Below are 21,130 nucleotides of genomic sequence, written 5' to 3'. Positions count from 1 at the left end.
AATGTGCTGTTTTAATACATGTATGTTTTATGATGATCAAATCAGTAATTAGTATATATAGCACCTCACACAGTTATCATGACTTTGTGGTAAAATGTGTAAAGTCTTTTCTTCCAGATATTTTTAAGCATACAATATAGTATTGTTAGCTATAATCACCTTATTGTACAACAGAACATGGAACATATTCCTCTTATCTAAGTATAACTTTGTACCTGTTGACCAGTGTTGCCCACTACCCCCAGGCTCTGATAACCATTATTCTACTCTCTATTTCTATGAGATCAGCTATTTTACCAGTCACGTTTACAGATAAGGGATCTCAGATATATGGAGACCGACATGCATAGTAAATAGCAAAACCAGATTAAACCCAAACTTTCCTAACTACAAAAGCTATGCTCTGTCCAACCTGTGGTGTTGCCTCTCAGCTAAGTTTGGTCATTTGTTTTCCCTTCCTCCAGCAACTCCACCCTTCCTGTTATGGTGATACGTTGTATTTCAATCATCTGTTATTCTATTTAATGCCATTAAATATAGATTTACATTCAAGTTGCTAGTCCCTGTTTTAAAATTCTCAGGTTAAAAGATATGGCTGTTCAGCTGGAATCGGTAATAGATAAAACAATAAAATAATCCAGTGGATAGAAATGAAATAAATTTTAAGACCACTGACATGAAAGCCAAACATTTAGAGATATCAAATAAGACATAAATAAAAAGGTGAGCAATAAAGGATCATATTTAGTACTCAGAAAAAACATGTTCTTATTACCCTCCAATGATCTATTGAAACCAGCATGATTTTACATGTAAGACACAAATTATTGGCAAATTAAAGTGTACACATGCCCTCCCACTTCTCTCCTCAAATGATTACTGAGTGCCTATTATGTGCCTTTGTATTGTGCTACATGCAAATGTGATAAATTTTAAAAGATGCTTGTTCAACAATTGCAAATCTAGCAGAAGTGTTCTAAAGTAACCAATCGCTTGGCAGAACTGTATAAGCAATCAGGAGGGGCTAGGTTGTGTTTTAAAAACAAGTAAGCCCAAACTTTATAGATTTAAATAAAAAAGATGTGTTTCTTGTTCACAGTATCTATATTTTTTCAGAGACCCAGTGTAGGTCTAATCTAGGACACAGCCACCGTCTGGAATGTTGACTGTTGTAATAGAGAGAAAGAATTGTGGAGGCCATCACACTGTCAATTAAATTCTCTGACCTGGAACTCACACATGCTGTTTCCACTTATATTTTCTCAGCCAGGGCATGTTACATAGCCTCACCTAACTTCTGAGGGGCCAAGATGTACAATTCTACTATGAGCACAGAATGAGGAAGAACCAAAGCTATTAATGGTTGAATAGCATTGATTACTGTCTCAATTATTGTATTTTTTCAGAAAGCTCCAAGAAAGTTACTTTTTATGAGTGCAAGGGAAATCACAAGAAAGCTCAGATAATCAGCTACTTGTGTTAGATTTTCATCACTGTGACAAAATACTTGAGAAAAACAACTTAAAAGAGGAAAGATTTATTTGGGCTTATAGTTTCAGAGGTTTCAGTCCATGGTCAGCTGGCTCCATTGCTTTAAGATCTGTGGCAAGACAGAAATATCATGATAGAAGGGCATGGTGGAGAAAAACTGCTCACCTCTTGGCAGCTAAGAAGCAGAGGGAGAAAGAAAGAGCCCAAGGGGAAGAGGCCGGTGACCAGATATAGTTATCAAGGTGACATCCACCATGACCCACTACCTTCAAAGTTTCTACCACTTTCCAATAATGCCTTCAGATTATCACTGACAAAATTAAGAGTATTCATGATCCAATCACTTTCCAAATGCCCAGCCTCTGAATATGTAAGACTTTGGAAGAGGGCACACATTTTAGATCTAAACCATAACACTAGGTGTCACCAGATTGCATTGCAGAAGCTTTCCAAGTAAAGATGTGAAGAGCTGACTGAAGCTAGAGTATGGAGTATGTGTGAGAATGAGGAGGAGGAAGATAATCCTGGAAGGCACCTTAGGAGACAGGAAAGGAAAGCAGTGACCAAGAGGTGAAAGTCCTTGTTTGCTCTACCAAGGCAGTTAATTTTATCTTGCAGGCAGTGTGAAGCCATTTGAGGAAGTTAAAGTATGTGGTAGGATAGAAGATGGATGAGAAGAAGAGCAAATGATAGGTAGAAGAATAGTCTGAGAGGACAGCAATATCTGGAGGTTCAAATCAATGCACTGACAGAGGAATGGAAAGGGTGAGAACTATTTCCAAAATATTCAACAGAACTTGGAGACAGGATAAACTCCAGATTTCTGCTGGAGGGATATTTGTTACAATTCACTAAGATTGTAAACACAAATGGAAGAATTTTAAAGAAAGATGGAATTGGTTTTGGTCATGCTGGATATATGTTTATACCTGTGAAACATCAACAAGAGATGCCTATTAGTTATATGAGGTATGAGCAAAAATATCGTGAATGTTTACATTTTTAAAAAAATTATTACAGTAAAAGACACATCACCATTAATCCTCCTCAGAATACTCCGCCTAGCTTTGAACACATTTATTCTATCATTCTTGCCATTTTCTGAAGCAGTTGTGGAAGTCCTTTTTGTGTCTTGCACTGTAGTGGCTGCTTCAGTATTCTAAATCCATTTGAAATGTTTATTTTTCATGGTCATTTTGACTTTGGAGAAGAGGTAGATTCAGTGTACAAGGTGGAAGAGGACACACCATAATGTTTTTAACAAAACTTTCTTTTCATTGGATGGTACTCAGCAGCAGCATTCACTCTAATTTTTTTCCACACTTGTAAAACTGAAGGAGGACTTTTAGAACTACTGTAGAAAGTAGTAAGAATGACAGAATGTGTTAGAAGCAAAAGGGAGTCTTTTGAGGGGGATTAATGGCAATGTGTCTGCTACTGTAATACATTTTTAAATTTAAACACTCACTGTATACTTCAATCATGTACAAACTTGGAAGTTAAGAGAAAAACCTAGGGTGGATCTGCTGGGGCACATCAAGGGCAGGACTTGGAACCATAACTGGAGGTAAGCTTTCCCAGGGATGGTAACTGAATGAGAAGGTAGACAAAGACGTGTCCTAGAAAACATTAATATATCTGTGGAGGTGGGGGCCTAGCAAAGGAGATGGAGGGAGGGTCAGTGAGATGGAAGGCAACCAGCTAGGGGAAGCCAAAGGAGGAGAGAGCTTCACCATGGAAGTAATAGTTAGCAGGCTTAAACACTATGAAGATGTCTAATGAGAGACAGTGAAAATAGTACTTAGAATGTTACTTCCAGAAAGACACAAGGGACTTTTTCCAAAGCAGCTTTGATGGAATGATGGGAAGAGGAAGTCCTTGCAGGAGCAAGGAAGCAATGAGAAGTGAAGACCCAGAGAAAAGGTCCAGAGGTATGAGGGAAAAGACTGAAGTCAGGAAATAATTAAAGTCTGCCTAAGGCTAGAGTGTGTGTGTGTGTGTGTGTGTGTGTGTGTGTGTGTGTTCACAAAGGGAAGATCTTCCTTACTGAGAAGATACAGCTGGAGGGAGGGAAGGGCTGAAGAGAAATGGGAGAGGTGGTTGCATAACGGATTATAAAGACCCCAGCAAAGGTGAAAAAGCATGGATCTGAGAACATGGGAAAATGCCATGCCTTGGACAGGATAATAAAACATTTCTTTCACTAAGAATAAAGGGGAGGCTGGGCATGTACCACAGAGAAGGTGAGGGTGGCCATTGCTACCTAAAAGTTGAGAGAATCTCCTGATAGCCTCCATATTTTCTGTGAAATTGAGATTCAGTTCACAAAACCCTGAAGAGTCCTTTTTAAGCCAGGCACAACTAGGAGAAATGGAGAGGTATGACAGGGTCTTAGGAGCAGGGGAGGTCTGGAATCCAGTGTCTGCCAAGGAAGAAAAGAGAAAGGCTGGGGGTGGGGCAAGGGCACGCATTACAGGCTGGGCAGAAGAGGTCACCAGGTGGGTAGGAGAGGGACAGATCCGAAAGAATGCACACCCTACTGAGGAGTGCAGGAGGGCAGATTTCCTGCAGCAAGCATCCCTACTGCCAGAGTTTCATGGTGACTTAGCTCTGTTTCAGGACAGCAGACTTGAGTACTAATGGTGAAACAGCTTTCTCTCCACACCAAGGCATGCAGTATGGGCTCCTTTTCTACCCACTCTCTCCTGTGACTTAGGTTTCTTCCATTCTGCTACTAAGAAAGTGAGCTCAGTGACTTGTTTCTTCCACCTCTCTGTTTCTTCTCAGGATCTGCTTTCCAGACTTTAGGGAGAGGAAATGGAGCTTTGAATTGGGGTTGAAAAGGTAGAATTTAATGTGTATGTTACAAAACACAGCTCAGCTCGTGTTCTTTAGGTTATCTTGAGGCTGCATCATACCTAACAGTCTTTTAGAAAGTGCTTTGACCCAAGTAATCCCTTCCCTGGGAACTCATCTAGTCGGATTATTCTCACAGATTCTCCCACACCCATGATGAGAGAAAAGAGAATGTTCTTGAAGATGTTCTGAAGCATGGGCCATAATCCTGAAAGAGTGAAAGGTCCTAACGGGCAGGGGGGTGTCATTGTGCTGAAAAATCCACGCTATTACCTAAATGACAACATTACCTATAAAGACAACATGTATAATGTAGTAAATGCTTATATTCTAAGGGGAAAGAGCAGCATATGATTCTCAAAACTGCATGATGATTATAGGAATTCCGGAGATATATATGAAGATGTACAAAGACTTGAAAGGAACAAAAAAAAAAGGAAAATCTTCCTTTTACGTTTATAGAGTTATTTCATTGTAATTATAATTTTGTTTTTTTAATGTTGTTTATCAAAAAATATAAATAAATAAAAAGAACCTCCCCAGACAGTTGGACCTTTGGACAAAATAACAGAAACAGCACAAAGATTACCTTCCTTCAATCCTCCTGCTCCGCTAACAGAAACAGCTTTGTCACATTCAGGTTTGTGATGAGCTCTTTTTTCCAAATCCCAAACTTTAAACCTATTATTAAACAGCAAGTTTCCATGTCATATGTTAACAATCCCCAAAGCATGCTGGATTAAAATTTTCCTTTTAATAAAGGGATTTGAAATTCTATTCCAGTTGCCAACTAAAGTCTTTGAACTTCTAAAACCAAAATAAAAGAAAATGAAAAAACACACTGGGCCCTATCAGTCCCTCTGGCTACTACTCTATCTTCTCTCTATTTCCATGGGTTCTTCCCAAGCCTCTTCCATCCATCTTGTCACCACTGTCCCTCAGAACTAGCTCACACTAAGGTCTACAGTGACTGTTTTTTCTAATGGACAAATTCTTGTTTTTAACCAGAAACTCCCATCACTACTGACACTGCCAGCCCCTCTATTTCTCTGGCCAGGGGCTACAATAGGACTGCCTCTTACTGCTTCTCATAGCCTTTCCTCCTCACTGATGCAACATTAATCCCTTTCAATCTGAGCCACTGGTTTCCATGAAGAAACACCAGACCTGCTAAGCACAGCCAATTCTACCCCAGTGTCCTACTCCAAGCAGGACATATTCATATGTAATTTATGTATCTAAGAGCTGCATTGTGCATGTTCAGTAGAAGCATAAGCCTCTTAAAGGGGTGAAAATTGGTTTTGGAGAAAAAATCCTTAGTCTTTATAAAGGATGTATATGTATAAACACAGATACACATATAAACAGAAGGCAATATATAATTATATCTGTGATATTAAAAATTTCGTAAGAGGGTAGGTTATTTGGTTTTCTGTGGCTGTGAAAAAACACCTGAGAGAATCACCTTATAAAGAGGAAGATTTATTTTGGCTCATGCCTTCAGAAATTTTGGTCCAGGATTGCTTTGATCCCATGGCTTTGGGCCTGTGGTGAGGCAGAATATCATGGTGGAGAGCTTGTGGTTGAGCAGAGATGCTCACTTCCTGTTGGCTAGAAAGAAAAGAGAAAGAAGCAGAGGGGGAAAGTCCCAATCTTGCCATCAATGGCACACTTCCAGGAACCCTACTTCCTTCTACTAGGCCTCACCTCCTAAAGACTGTGCCACCATCCAATAGCACCACAAGTTGGCAGTCAAGCCTTCAGCACATGGCCTTTGGAAGGCATTCAAGATCCAAGTCATGACAGAGGTTGATTAGGAAAAATGTCTAAAATAAAGATTCCTGGAGGTTCCCCTGCTCTACTTCCCTACCACCATGAACTAAGCAGCTCTGCTTCACCATGCCATTCCACCATGATGTTTCCACTTGGAGTCAGCTAACATCGATTGGATCCCCTTAAAACATGAAATTAAAGTGGGCAGACTATTGGTCTACATCACGCTAAACTGTTCTAGGGGGTTAGGACTACAGCTACTCCTGCCCTCGTGTCGTGGAAGAAACAAACTATAAACAAATAAGTAAAACTATGCAGTTTTTCTGATGGTAATTGCTATGGAGAAAAATAAAAGCAAGAAAAGGAGCTGAGAAGGCGGGATATCCAGGCAAGGGATACAACTTTAAATATGGCAGTTAAAGAAAGTCTCCCCAGGAAAGTGACATGGAAATAAAGACATCAAGAAGCAAGACATCAAGGAACCAAGAAGTAAAGACAGTCTAGGAGAATATCAGGCAAAGGAACAAGTATGTACAGTGGCCCTGAGGTAGGAGTGTGCCTGATAAATTTGAAGTACAGCAAGGGGTAAGGGATAGAGCATAGTGAGCCAGGAGCTGGAGAGAAGGCAAAGTCAGAGTTTGGTAGGGGATCTAGTCATGCAAGGTCTTGCAGGCCTTGTAATGATACCCTAGATAATACAAGAGTACACAGAGGGGTTGGACCAGGGGGGATTGATAAAAACCAATCTATTTTTCAAAGATTCCTCTGGCTTCTGGGTTAAAAGTATATTGTAGAAAGTAAGGGTGGAGGCAGGGTGACCAACTAGGAAGCCCTGGAAGTCATCCAAGCAAGAGATGGTGGTGGCTTGGGCCAGAGTAGACAAGTGAAATGGTGAGAAGCAGTCAGATTTTGAAGGTAGGACCACAAGGTTTTCTGAAAAGTGACAGACAGAGAAAAGTCAAGGATGATGGATGTCAAGGTAGGGTGGAACAGTGGTCAGCAACTGAGATGAAGAAGGCTAAAGGAAACTCATGCAAGGAAGAAGAGAATGAAGATTCTGTTTGGGACACACTGAGATGCCCAATCAACATCCCAATTAAAATGATGACATGCAGGTGTGGAATTCAGTGAGCACATTGGAGGCTGAAAATATTCATTTGAGGGTGCTTCTACCAAGAGCTAGAATATTGGACAGGGCACCAAGGGAGTGAGTGAAGACGGTTAGGGGAAAGGCACAAGAAATGGGCCACCCTCCTCCCCCCAAGTAACTCAGAAAATGAGAGTGAACCAACAAAGCAGACCCAGTCAGTGAAATAGGAGCAAAATCAGGAGAGTAGGATATCTGGAAGTCAGGGAAAGACAGCCCTTCCTGGAATGTGCTGCTGCATCAAACACAGGCCAGGCAGGTGAGGATGAAGATTCACCATGGAGTTTGGCCACTTTGAGTTCATTGGTTCCTTGGGAATGATAGTATTACTTGAGTGGGTTCAAGAGAGAGAGGGGGGTGGGGAGGGAGAATGGAGAGTGCCGACAACTCCTTGAGGGACTCTGTGGAAAGGGAAGTGAAGAAAGAGGCAAGAGCTGGCAGGAAACTTCAGGGAGGTCTTTTTAGGATGAGAAAAAGACTGTGTGCTTGTGTACTCATGGGACTGGTCTGTAGGGGAAGGGGAATTCAATGATGTGGCAGAGAAGACAAGAGAATACTCAGCAGTGTCTTCAAGGATGTAAGAAGGATGAATCAGGAAGAGTGGTGGAAATGGCCTTAGAAGCGGACACGCCGTAATGAACACATGTTTAAATATCACATTGTTTCTCTTTTTTGAGCAACTGAAAGCACAAATAAGGACCAAAATGGATCATAGATATTGAAAAGTAGGAAGAAAATGTTCAAATAGGAAGGGTAACGGGAAGAAGGAGAGGGAAGGGAAGGAAGGGAAAAGAAAAAAAGAGAATAGAAGGGAAAAAATGGAAGCAAAGCTTTTGTAAATAAGGAAGGGAAGAAGGGTTGAAGGGAGCAGAGGGGAATGGGAAAAGAAGAGGAATCAAGATCTATCATGTACAGGTACAAATTTCCTATGATAGATGTGGTCATTATGTATATCAAAAGTGTACCAATAAAATTAATTGTTTAAAAATAATGAACCTGTGCTAAGTACCTTCTATGTTCTGGGTACTTCATTCATTGGTGCCAGTGAGTCCTCCTGATCTGAAAGAAAAGTGAAATCAAACCTATTTTCAGATAAGGGAATAAAGGTTTCAGGAGTTGACAGGAAAGGCATTGGAATGTAAACTGTCTATTTTCAAAACCTGGCCTTTTCCCAGGCTGCCCCACTGAACACCCTAATTTTACAGACAGGGCAATAGGGGCTCATTCTATGCTCAAAGTCTCAGTGAACCAGAACTTGGGGGTGCTGGAACTCTTACCTCAGGGTTCCCTTTCTTTCACTAAGCCCATCCTTCTGTGTCAAATGGTCACTTTTGCTGAAGCTGTTTCTCACATCTAGAAGACCCTACCCATTCTAGGACTTGTTCTACCCAGTGTTTTTGGCTTAGTAAGGTATATTAAGGTACAATTTATGAACAATAAAACTCACCACTTTAAAAATTTAAATCTATGAGTTTTGACTAATTCATATCTGCATGTATTAAGTAGCACAATCAAAATACAGACCACTTTCAACATGAAAATTTCCCTGGTGCCCCTTTATGGCCAATACCCTCTCCTACTCCAAGCCCTGGGTCACCACTGATTTATTTGCTATCCTTATCATTTTGTTTTTTCTAGAATATTGTGTATATGCAGTCATACAGCGTGGAGCCTCTTGAGTCCAGTTTCTTTGTTAGCATAATGCCTGTGTCGCTGTGTGCAGTAGTAGTCCCTTTCTTTTTATAGTTGAGTAGTATTTTATTATATGAATTCACCACAGCTTATTTATCCATTCACCTATTGATGGAAATTAAATTGTTTCTAGTTTTTTGATAAATATGAATAAAGCCACCATAAATACTTGCATACAGATTTGAGTGTAGACATATGCTTTTCAATTCTCTTAGGTAAAATCCTAGGATTAGAATTTCTGGTTTATATGCTATGTCTGTGTTCAGATTTCTAAGATCTGGAAAAATTGGATATTCACATGCAAAAAGAAAAAAATTGACCTTGCCTGCAAATTGTACTACATACAAAACTAACTCAAAATAGATCACAGACTTAAATGTATACCTAGAACTGAAAACTTCAAGAGGAGAAACACAGAAGATACTTGTGACCTTGCACTAGTCAAAGACGTCTTAGATTTTACATCTAAAACATAATATAAAAGAGAAAAAATGATAGATTAGACTTCATAAAAATAATAACTGCTTTTCGAAAGACACTGATAAGAGAATGGAAAGACATGTCACAGACTTGGAGAAAATATCTGTGAATCTGTTATCTGATAAAAGACTTGTATCTAGCATGCATAAAGATTTCTCAAAACTCAATAAACAGCTCAATAAAATTTCACAAAAGATAAGAACAAACATTACCAAAAATGATATATGTAATGCAAATAAATTCACAAAAAGAAGCTTGACCTCATTAGTCATTTAAGAGATGAAAATTAAAACTACAATGAAATAAGGTACATGCCTGTTAAATGGTTACAATTTTAAAAAACCTGCCAAGTGCTGACAGGAATATGGGACAACTGGGACTCACTTACATTGCTGGAGGGAAGGTGCAGTGGTTCATCCACTGTGGAAAGCGCTTGGCATACTCTTATAAAGGTACAAACACAGGAGGTGGGGTCAGAGGTGGGCTACGTGGGGGGTGGGGTGGAGTGATGCAATTGTTTTATATCTTGACTACGGTAATGGTTACACAACTGTATCCATTTACTGTTTATCAAATCTTGCAGAACCAAAAGGAGAGACTATCTTGCTGTATTAATTTTACTTTAATCCGAAAAATAAGGGGGTAGGAGTAAAAACAAAGCCATCAATACCATTGTGTGACTTTAGGCAAGCTACTTAACTTCTCTATCCCTTGGTTTTTCAAAACTCTATACATTAAAGATAAAATAATACCTTTCCTCATGTTGTAGTAAGAATTGAATGCATTCTGTTCATTCATGCAATATATGTAAACTACCTTGAACATAGCAAATACTATGTAATTATTGATTGTTGATCTATTCTTTTTACTTATATATAGATGTTTGATGATAAAGGAGAGAGGAGAGGCAACTAGAGGCTTGAGGAGATTTCATAATGAGATCTCAATATATTGACTCATAGAGAGGAGGAAATCAGTGATAAGAAAGTGAAAGAGGGAGAGTACAGTAATTGTGAACACACAGACTAATGCTATGACACTAAGGTGGCATCAGATGCCTGTTTAAATAAATAACTCTCTTTCACTTGTCAACAGCTAATCAAGTGATTTCTGGAGGCCAGAAGGGACTTGCTAGATTAATGACAGCTCCTCCACAGATCAAAATGTTCAGATCGTTTCTCTGTGTTGTAACACCAACACCTAAAAGAACAGAAAGACAAAAACAAATCTATCTCCTGGGCACACAATGTCCAGGATCATTAAAGGGTCACTTCCCAATATTTATTTGAATGTTCTGCCCTCTACTCCAACCAGGTACAAGTTCTATTAGTGTTGGTCAGGAGGCTGAGGATTTTTGTCAGCTTCTGGATGATCATTACAGACTCTGATTTTTGATTAAAAAAGAAAAGCCCTGACAAAATATAACATTCAGGGATTAGTGCCCTTATGGGGGACTTTCTCACAAGAGTGTGAATTTTAAAAGGTTTCATAAGAATTAAAATACTCCACATAGCAATTTGTTTTTGCTTCTGGCTTTTCTTTCCAGGAGGCTAATCAGTGAGACTTCTGTCTGCATTTGTTTCAATTCAGTAACAATCTTCAATTTGTAGAAGGGTTTAAACTAGCTTCCCTGGCAGGGAAGGCCATTTTTTACAGTGAGGCTATGGATACAAGCAGGATTTCTGTAACTGCTGGTAAAAAGCAACCCACCAGCCAAATGTGAGGACCAAGTGTGAGAAAAGCAGTCTGAGGTGGTTGAACTTTCTCAGAAGCTGGAAATTCCAGAAAGCAGGTTATCGTAGCATAAGACCAGCTATCTGTCCAGAAGTACAAGACTGTTGTACCTCAGGAAGACAGGGCAGAATGGACCATTGCAATCCCTGCCAACGGGGCAACAGTTGCTCATTGTCTGTGAACTTTAGCTTATACATTGCCCTACCCCATCTGTCCAGGGCTGAGGAGCTTTCTTACTGTATCTTCATCCCAACAGATAAGAACTTTAAAAGCATGACCACCATACCATTAATATAATCAACAATTACAAAATATCATCTAATATCCAGGTCATGTTCAGTGCTCCCTGGTTTTTCTCAAAATTGTCCATATATATATATATAATTTGTTCAAGTCACAAACCATAGCCACAAACAATACTCACACAATGTACTTGTTAATATGTCCCTCAAGTTTCTTTTAATCGGTAACAGTTGCAGGGATTTATTATATCTTCATTTATCCTTTAATTATTCAAAAACAATTGTGTTTGTAGCAAGGTAGAACTTTTTATTCTCTAAACAGCATAAAAAAGGTACACAGTGAAATGCCCCTCAGTCTCTTTCCTCAGGAGCCATATTACATGGTGGGTGAGAGTGAGGATGAGTTCAAATCTCTATTCTGCCACTTACTTAGTGTATATCTCGGGCATAGTAGGTAGTCTCTGTGCTTCAGTTTTAATAACAGCCCCTATCTGATTGGCATTGAGAGAATTAAATCAAACAGAGTGCTGAAATAATTATTTGTTAATAATTCCTTTGGCTTTTCTCCAAATTGCAGAATAATACACATTTCTCTTTATTTATCTGGCTTCTTTTATTCATTTAACCTCACATCACATCCTGATGATCATTCCACATTTATTCTTATAGATTTGTTTCATTCTTTGTAGTCATTGACTAAAATTCCACTGTATAGATTTACTATTGCTAGACATATAGATTTTCAAACTTTTATTATTACCAAAAATGCTAAGATGAGTATCTTTGTAGCACTTTACTGAATTCATATCCAAAAATATCCATAGGATAGACTCCTTGAAGCAAAATAGCTGAGCTAAAGAGTATGTACATTTTACTGCTTTATAGATAATGCTCAGCTACCTGAAAGCAGTTGTACCAGTTTCTATTCCCAAGAAAAAGTTACTGGGGTTTCTTTCCCCAGCTAACGCTGGATATTTGGTTTGATCTTTTTAAGCATAGTTTGTGGAAAGTGATATTTCATACTTTTAATGTGCATTTCTCAGCAGTACATTTCTCCTATTATGAGAAGATGTAGAAAATGGAGTGCACAATAAATGTCAGGAGTTAAAAGACCTAGTGACTCTTGAGAGGGATTGAGGAAAAAAATTCTACCTCGTAAAGGGGAAGTGACATATGTAAAAGTGAGAAAGGCATTGATAATGACCATCTTCAGAGATAAGCAATCATATTTATTTGTTTACTTGCCAACTGTCTATACTCATTAGATTATAATTTCTTTGAGAGGACAGGGGTCTTTCCTATCTTGTATTAGACCTATGTCTATCAACTAGAACAATGCCTAGTGCCTAGTAGGTGCTCAATAAATAAATTCAGCACTTGATAAATGTGAGTAAAACTAAAATGGACTGAACTAAATTTCCAGAGATTGGCCCTGCCTATTTTGCTGACAGCAAGCATGCTGATGCCTCACCAGATAAGAGAAGCCCTGCATTTATAAAGTATTTCATTTCCTCTGCAGACAAGAAAAACTTGCCCTGAACACAAAATCTAGAAATAGATTTGGCATGTTTTCTAAATGGAAAATATTTCTTGTAGCACCAGAAATTATTTTCCCATAGCTTTATGCTACGTCAAAATATTGAAGTTAACTGAAAATGCCCCATTCTTTAATCTTTCTATGAGTTAGAAACCATGTTTTTAACACAGGAAATATAAAACCATTCTGTTTGAATTCCCCTAGATATCCCCAAACATAAGGTAGACTTTAAAAAGATGATTGGTGAGAAATGTCACTAAAAGTATGCATTAAAATATACAGTTTTGAGTTATAAAGCAAGCACTTATTTATTTAAGCAATTACATATGATTAAGGAAAGAAAAAAATTCTCTCAAATCTCCTCTCTGCCAGTTTATAATGGTGATTCCATAAAATGATCTTATGTTTTAAATCTTTTTGCAAGCCCCTCGTAAATTAGTAAGTGAGAATGTATTCATCAAAAGGATTTTAGTGATTTTTTGAAACAAAAAAAGAAGAGGGATTTAATTTTTTAAATTATACTTGCAGACTACTGATAATGAAATTCTTCTAATCCTTGGTTTATCTTCAGTTTTCCCAGATTTGCTGCAAGCAATTCCAGTGAGCATCCACGTCAATGTCATTCTCTTCTCCACGATCCTTGTTGTTCTAACCATGGTGGGAACAGCCTTCTTCATGTACAATGCTTTTGGCAAACCCTTTGAAACACTACATGGTCCTCTAGGCTTGTATCTTTTGAGTTTCATTTCAGGTAAGTACAAAATTCTACCTCTGAATACAAGTGTGCTTTTCGATGTGTCAAATGAAAGTCTGCCTAATATAAACCCATAATACATATACATGGATGTTAACTGTATCATTATTTGTGGTAGAAAAGAATGAGGAAATATTAGTTTTAAAGATATGATCAAGAAGGATAAGTGCTTGTATCAAAACATCAAAGAAGCAGTAAATTTTTTTTTTTTGGTACCAGGCATCGAACTCGCGACCTTGTGCTTGTGAGGCAGATGGAGAAGCAGTAAGATTTTTGTGAACATTATGAACCCAATTTGACTATATAAAAATAAAGAAAATATAACATATGATGAGCATATTTTACATATATATAGTCTTTTTCTATCTATAAATATATATGGAGAGAGAGAGAGAATTTGTTGGCTGTGATTATCTCTGCCCAGTGAAACCACAAGTAATTTTTATTTTTGCTCATAGTTAGCAATATTTCCAAATGTTCAATCATGTGCTTTTATTTATTCATTATTTTATTTGTTCATGGGCTCAAAAAAAGTGTAAAGGGTCACCCACATGACTTGCCATATTCAGGCCTGTGGCTACTTGGTGTAGCATAATGTTAGGTGAATCAGGCAAGAATAAACTCTAAATCCAGAAATTACTTCATTGATGTGCTACTCAATAACCAGGGCTGATGGGAGAGAATTTAAAATCCAGTCAGTGCTACAGGATGCTTACAGTGTATTTGCAAGAGAGAGAAGGAGAAAGATTTTTCAAAAATGAAAAAATATATATGATTTATGTATATCTAGCCTGTGGGAGGTCTCTGATTCCAAACTTGCAAAATGATTCAATACTTTGTCATACCCTTAAGGAACAAGTAACTTTATTGATGATTTCATGGAGTAATGGAGATTACATCTCACACCAGCAAATATTCTAATGAAAATTCCTGTTCAATGTTTCTTTCTGCCTTGAGATTGCCCTTGGACTACCTGCCATCCAGAACCAGGCATGAAGCTGCTTCTTTCTCTTGGCACTACTGGCTCCTCCCATACAATACAACTCCAGCCACAAACTTGCATAAATCGCTCTCTGGAAAATGAAACCCTGTGATTAACAAGGGCTAACTGCATACCCTCTACTTGTTACTTGCATGCACTTCTTAGGGTCTTACCTCATCCACATCTTGCTAACACAATTATTTACCCAACCAAAATGATCCCTCTTCAGTAGGGATTCTGATATTTTTTTCCATATCTTTCACAAGCATGTAATATAGCTTTAAACTATGCAAATAATGATTACTGCTCTATGAGGACAGTCTAAGGCTTTCTCCTCTTTGTATATCTGGCCAAAGATACTGAAACTCTGCACACAGTAAACAATTCAATAGGTATTTGATTTGGAGAAGCCCAGAAAAAAGATGTTACCTTGGTCACCTATACAGTACAGGTTAGAGAAGTCAGAATTCAAATAGGATGAAATTAGCAGAGCCATCCCATACAGGCAGTAGGCCATGAGTTGGAGAGGAATAGGATGGAATATTGGAAACGAAGCCCCAGAGCTTTGCCAGGGCAGAAGAGGTACAGGCTATGGACTGACAGATCAAGATAGCAACTCAACATTGTGTGGAGGCCCATGTTAGAGAGTGTTGGGATTACTTCCTCCCACCAAATATCTAAAACCTAAGTGGTGGATCCAGGAGGTGTGCTGTTGTAGTGATGAGCATTGTGTCAACTAGGGTCTAGCTAGAAAACTGTATTCTATTTCAATAGAGGAATATACCATAAGGTAGTGGCTCTCCTGGTGGGGGTCCTTGGATGAGCAGTGTTTGGAGCATCTGGGAATCTGGTAGCAGAACAAACTCTGAGGTTATAGCCTAGAGTGTCTGAATAAGAAACTCTGGGTGCAGGCTAGTCAAGTGTATTTTAACACACCCTTCTGGAATTCTAGCTCAAGCTCAAGTTTGAGTTACCAGGAAATGACTAAACAGAGTCTGAGGATTAAAGACTTACCTCAACGATGGTAACTTTGGAAGGCGGCTACCTTCCCTGGGGTCTGGGGAACAAAGAGTTGGGTTTACCAGAACCTAGGATCTTGAGAAGAGGCTCCAGAGCACTGGATCTCAGACTTGAGGAGCTGGCACAATACTCCTGAGGACACCATCAGAGGTTTCTATGACTGTGGGAAAGGTTTTGGAAACCCTCAATTCTGCTTCTGGGGAGAGGGTTATTTCTGCTGGGGCAATGCTTGCAGAAACCATGACAAAGTGGAAGGAGTAGGACCTCTTCTGCTGTCCTGTCTCCCCTCACTCCCTGGTCCTCACTTTAGGCAGAGCCTAATAGGAAGCAGCTGACAAGGCAGACTAGTTTGATGAGTCTTGACCCAGCATCTCAGTGCAGAGAAAAGAAAAGCTGATTTGAGCCGAGACACCATGGCTTATTAATCAGCATAGTCACCTAGAGCTCCAGCTTATGAATGAAATTCAGACCAGCTCATTTGGAGACAAATTATTTGATAGCTCTGAAGGACAACCAAACTAATGGTATTCAAAAAGCAAAATGAGTCAAGAAAGTGTTACATTTAATCCAAGACTCAGATCTTTTCTCAGCCTTTGGGGAAATCTAATGCAAGGAGAACCTGGGCACACAAATATATAAGGGAACAATTAAGTTACTCATCTTGGACTTAAGAAAGTAAAACCAAGTCCTTGATAAACGATTGTGAATTGGTGAAGGGAGAGAAAGGGAGAGAGGAAAGGAAGGGGCCAGCTCCAGATCTGTCTCCCAGAGGATACAAGCCTGGTGTTTGCAGATCATTCGGTGTTTGTTTCTAAGCCTTTGACCTTTAAGTACCAAAATTTTCAATAATTTAAAAAAATTGTGTAGGACAAAAATACATGTTTGAGGGTCAGGCGGACTGACAGTTTGTGACTTCTGAGCATAAACAGATCTCCCACGAAACACAGACCACCTCAAACCCCTTGAATCCACCCATGGTACTCAGGAGCCCCTGGCATTTAAGAAAGTTTCTCTAATGCTGTAATATTCATACAGACCCCAGCCCTAAACCCTGATTGCATAAGGTAGGATTTCACGGTGCTTATCACTAACTCTCTAAATGTGAGCCGATGCAGCACATATTGGAGGCCCGAGGCTGTCATGGGTCCTTTTTCTCAGGGGAACCCAGGGGCAGCTCTCTTCCATGAGGTTTCCTCCCCTGTTTCTCTCACCAGTGTGCACTGCCAGGTGGCCACACTAACAGTTTTTCTCTGCTGATCTTTCTTCCTTCTTGGACCCCCTTTCTCTTTTTCTTCACCCTACTCACCTACCTGTTCCCCAACCTTCCCCCTTTCCTTGTGCTGAAGTGATCCTAGGGCTCCTTTTTCAACTATTTATTTCCTAGCTGTGTGAGGAATCCATATCTTGGCATTCTGAACAATAAAGGGGAAAATACAAAAGGAAAAAGAGGTCTTCTCATTTTTCTGTCTGGAAACTTCTATACTTTCAAGAGTAACAATGCTATGAGCATCTCCTCACATCTCCCAATTTGTATGTGACAGATCCTGAGGTAAGCAAGGAAAAAGTACAACCCATTGGATCAGGCTAGCAATGGGCTCAGTCACTACTGCTTACTCATATCCTAATATCATAATATCCTGTTCCCCTCCAGAATCAGACACTCCTACTTCTTCTTAAGTCACTCAGTTGGGCTCATATTCCTCAGCTTTCTCCATGTAATATTTTTTCATTTTATTTATTAGTACAGGTTTGTAATTCACGCTGTTTACAGTCATCTTGGGGAGTGGTTACATGTACATGTTACAGTATTTTTAAATCCCCTTTTCTCCCCCCATCCCTGGTTCCCCAATCACCTTTTTCATACCTGTGTATACTATTTGTCTTAGCATATATTACATCTTATAATGTTTACATTGATTAGGCTTTTTAGGCTCCTGTACATGGCATATCTTTATTCTTCTCATTTCCCTTTCCCTTCCCCCTTTCCTCTCTCCTTGTTCCCTTGGTCCATTTCCCTATTGGACGAGATCTGTCCCTTTGTCCCTTTCTGCCCATCTTTTATCATTTTCTTTGTTTGTACTTTGCCTCACTCAAAAGAGGGATACCATATGGTATACGTGCTGGTTTGTCTGATTTATTTCACTCAACATTATGTTTTCCAGGTGCATCTATTTTCCTACAAATGCCTCATATTTGTCATTCTTTATAGCCAAGTAGTATTCCATTATATATAGATACCACATTTTCTTTATCCAATCATCTGTTGATTGGGTATACAGACTGCTTCCAGGATTTAGCTGTTACAAATTGTGCTGCTATAAACATTGGTATACAAGTAATGCTGTAGTATGGTGACTTAAGCTTTTTGGGGAAGATACCTAACAGGAGGATAGCTGGGTTGTAAGGAGTTTCTAATTTCAATTCTTTGAGAAATCACCATACTGAATTCCATAATGGTTGTACTAGTTTGCATTCCTAGCAAAAAATATAGAAAAGTTCCTTTTTTACCACAGCCATGCCAGCATTTGTTATTGTTTGATTTCCTTATGATTGCCATTCTTTCAGGAATAAGATGGAGTCTTGCTGTTAATTTGCATTTCTCTAATGGCCAGAGATGTTGAACACTTTTTCGTATATTTGTTGGCCACTTGTATTTCTTCTTCTGTGAAGTGTCTGTTCATTCCTCTAGTCTATTTCTTGATTGGGTCTTTTATGTGGTTCTATGTAACATTTCTGACCCTATCATTGCTATATGGAACCCATGCAAATCAGTTAATGTGCTTTCTCATCTTGTCATTTATAAACTAGTTCTGAGAATGTAGGATTTAGCTAACACCTTAATGGCTCCCCATGGTTCATTGTGGGCAGTGATGCTAGGATCACCTGAGGAACATTCTAAAATTACTGATGCCAGGTTCCACACCAAAACAATTAAGTTGGAGTCTGTAGGGGTGGGGTTTGGGCACTGTTTTTGGTTTTTTCTTTCTTAAAGCTCTTTTGGGTAATTCTAGTTTGTATCCAGTGTCAAGGACCACTGATGTAAGTGTATACATTTCATTTATTTGGCAAACCCTGAGGGCCCACAATGTGCCAGACAGTACAATGGGCACTGGTGACATTGCATTGAGTCAGGTTCACAGTTTGGTTATCGTAGAGCCTGCACTCAAGTGGGAGAGTCAAACAAAAGTGTGTATAAATAATTAAGTCATTATGGATTGCAACAGAAAATGATAGCAGGGATCAGGCTTGGTTATGTGATCAGGGAAGATAACTCCAAGTAGCTGAGTTCTGCAGATAAAAAGGAGCTCAAAACCCTCAGGGAACTTCCCAAGTAAAGGAGAAAATACACATGTGAACTCTAGAGAAAGGGGCCAGCTTACAGTATAAACTACAAAAAGGCTGATGTGGCTAGGGGATAGGCAGTGAGGGGGGAAATGGCTACATGAGTAAGTAAAATGAAATAAATGAGCCTGGAGAGATCAGTTGATGTCAGTTAACTTTGGACTGTAAAGGTGATAGTAAGATTTTTAATTGCTTCTAATTGTAATGGAAGCTTTTGGAAGATTTTTGAATATCTGATAAAAGACTTACCTCTTTAAGAAATGATTGGTGAAAGACAATCCCATCGCACTGGATGGAGATGGAAAGAGATGAATGGATTCTAAAAGCATTCTGAAAGTAGATCCAAAACATTTTGCTTATATGATTAATAGATTGTAGTGTCATTAACCAAGATAGATTAGACAAAGGGAGGAAAATACTTACAATTTAGGAGAAGAATGATGTAGAGAGAGGAGATTAGCACTAGAAATGAAATGTTCTATTTGGCACATGTCGAATCTGAGATGCTGTGCAATTGTCCAGGTGAAGATGTCAAGGAAAGGGTTGAATATATGAGTTCAGGTAAGAGAAAATGATATAAATTGAAGTGTTATCAGAATATAGATATTACATAAAGCAATGAAAACAGATGATATCACCTAGGGAGTGAATGTACATAGAAAAAAACTGGCCTATGCCCAACCTCTGAAGAACACCATCAGATTTGGGTTGAGGAGGAGGAGCCAGCAAAGGTCATTAAGCAGGAGCATCTAGAGAGGAGGGAAACTGGGAGAGTGTGATGTTCCAGAGGCTACAAGAGGATAATGTTTCAAGAGTACCAGTCACTGGGTAAGCTTTGTTAAAAAAGGTGATCACTATGAGAATAAATTCAAGGGAAGTGGCAGGGAAAGCAGAATGGGGAAAGATTCATAATCCAGTGGGACATACAGAGACATGTTCACAAATTAAGGAGGTGAAGAAAGAGAGGGAACCAAAAAAGAGGGAGCTGAGCATAGAATAAGTGGACTTACAGTTTTGAACTGAAGCACAGATGTTTGAGTGTCTGCCCATAGGTACTCTATTCTCAGAGTTTCCCACTTGACGCTACCCAGACTTGCATGTGGAAGACTCCATGGAGCAATGATAGAAAATCTTAGTAGTTCAGTGAATATTGCTCCAGGCCTTTTGGGGATGAAACCAACCATAATCTGGACTTAACTGCCAATTGTATTTATGTCTTCTCCTACAGATGGCATCATGGTTTGAGTTATACCAAGCAAGGCAAACAAATAAAATTGCTGCCTTTCTTTAAAAAGATGATGCTCCTACGTTGGGCCTAATGAATTACAATAATTATAACTATGACATGAAACATAAATAAGCATAGTCATATGTGAAACACAAAGACAGGAAAATGAAGAACAGCACAAATATAGAAGAATGCTTACATTACATATCAGTTTCAGTTTTAATAATACCCCAGTCTCTGTAATATGTACACTATATCTAGAGCATATTACTCTATAATTGGTAGTTTACAAAAACAAACTGCCTCTTGTTTCCACTTCAGACCTTATGGAGGAGCTGTTGTTCAGGAGTCTGAGAAAGAGGTTCAGGATATCCAGCTGTGAAAAAGCCAGTAATGAAAATATTCTGCCCCTCTCAGGATAGACATTAGCGAAGAGATCACAAAAGGAAATGAGAAGTGGTTAGACAGTGGGCAAGGGACTTCATTTTCCTATGCAGGATGGCAGTGAAGGGGCAGAGGGCTGTAGGAGAAGTGCTGTCCAGGTCACTCATATCAAGAATGGGGTAGGAGGACTATGTTTAACCTGCTTCGTGCAGGACCCAGCCATGACCAGGTGCAAAGCAATGCTCAATATTTTTCTGCTATAATTGGATAGGGACTCTTGCCCTATTCAGAAAGTGTGTCTTCACTTCTGTTTCATTGAGAGTCAGAGACCAAGTCTGCTGCAGCCTTCAGGGCCTCGTTTGATGTGTCCACTGCAGAAATACACACAGATGGCTCAGAAGCACATGCAGACAGTTCACCTCTAACTGCTCTTTGCCTTTCTCTCTTCCTCTCTCTGCTCAAAACACC

The 21,130-nt window shown here is 39.2% G+C and overlaps 1 protein-coding gene and 1 long non-coding RNA gene across 3 annotated transcripts in view; one reads left to right on the top strand and one right to left on the bottom strand.

Moving 5' to 3' along the window:
- LOC147825288 (uncharacterized) overlaps nt 1–9,864 on the bottom strand; it is a 39,635-nt gene extending 29,771 nt beyond the window's left edge. The window contains exons 1-2 of the long non-coding RNA XR_015440881.1: nt 9,828–9,864; nt 8,277–8,326 (exon numbers count right to left, since the gene is read on the bottom strand). This is a non-coding gene — a long non-coding RNA (uncharacterized LOC147825288). The remainder of the gene's footprint in view (nt 1–8,276; nt 8,327–9,827) is intronic.
- The window catches only part of Clrn1 (clarin 1), a 39,151-nt gene that overhangs the window by 10,863 nt on the left and 7,158 nt on the right, over nt 1–21,130 (top strand). The window contains exon 2 of one of the 2 annotated variants that reach the window (XM_004834453.3): nt 13,524–13,703. The exons of the other annotated variant lie outside the window; for it this stretch is intronic. Coding sequence (XP_004834510.1) covers nt 13,524–13,703 — 180 coding nt within the window. The remainder of the gene's footprint in view (nt 1–13,523; nt 13,704–21,130) is intronic. 2 annotated transcript variants of the gene reach the window in all.

This window comes from Heterocephalus glaber, unplaced genomic scaffold (assembly GCF_053883595.1).
Source record: "Heterocephalus glaber isolate CG9 unplaced genomic scaffold, H.glaber_assembly_v1.0 deba00001504, whole genome shotgun sequence".
Lineage (NCBI taxonomy): Eukaryota > Metazoa > Chordata > Mammalia > Rodentia > Bathyergidae > Heterocephalus > Heterocephalus glaber.
Note: the sequence above shows the minus strand (reverse complement) of the source record. Positions and strands in the feature narration are given on the sequence as shown.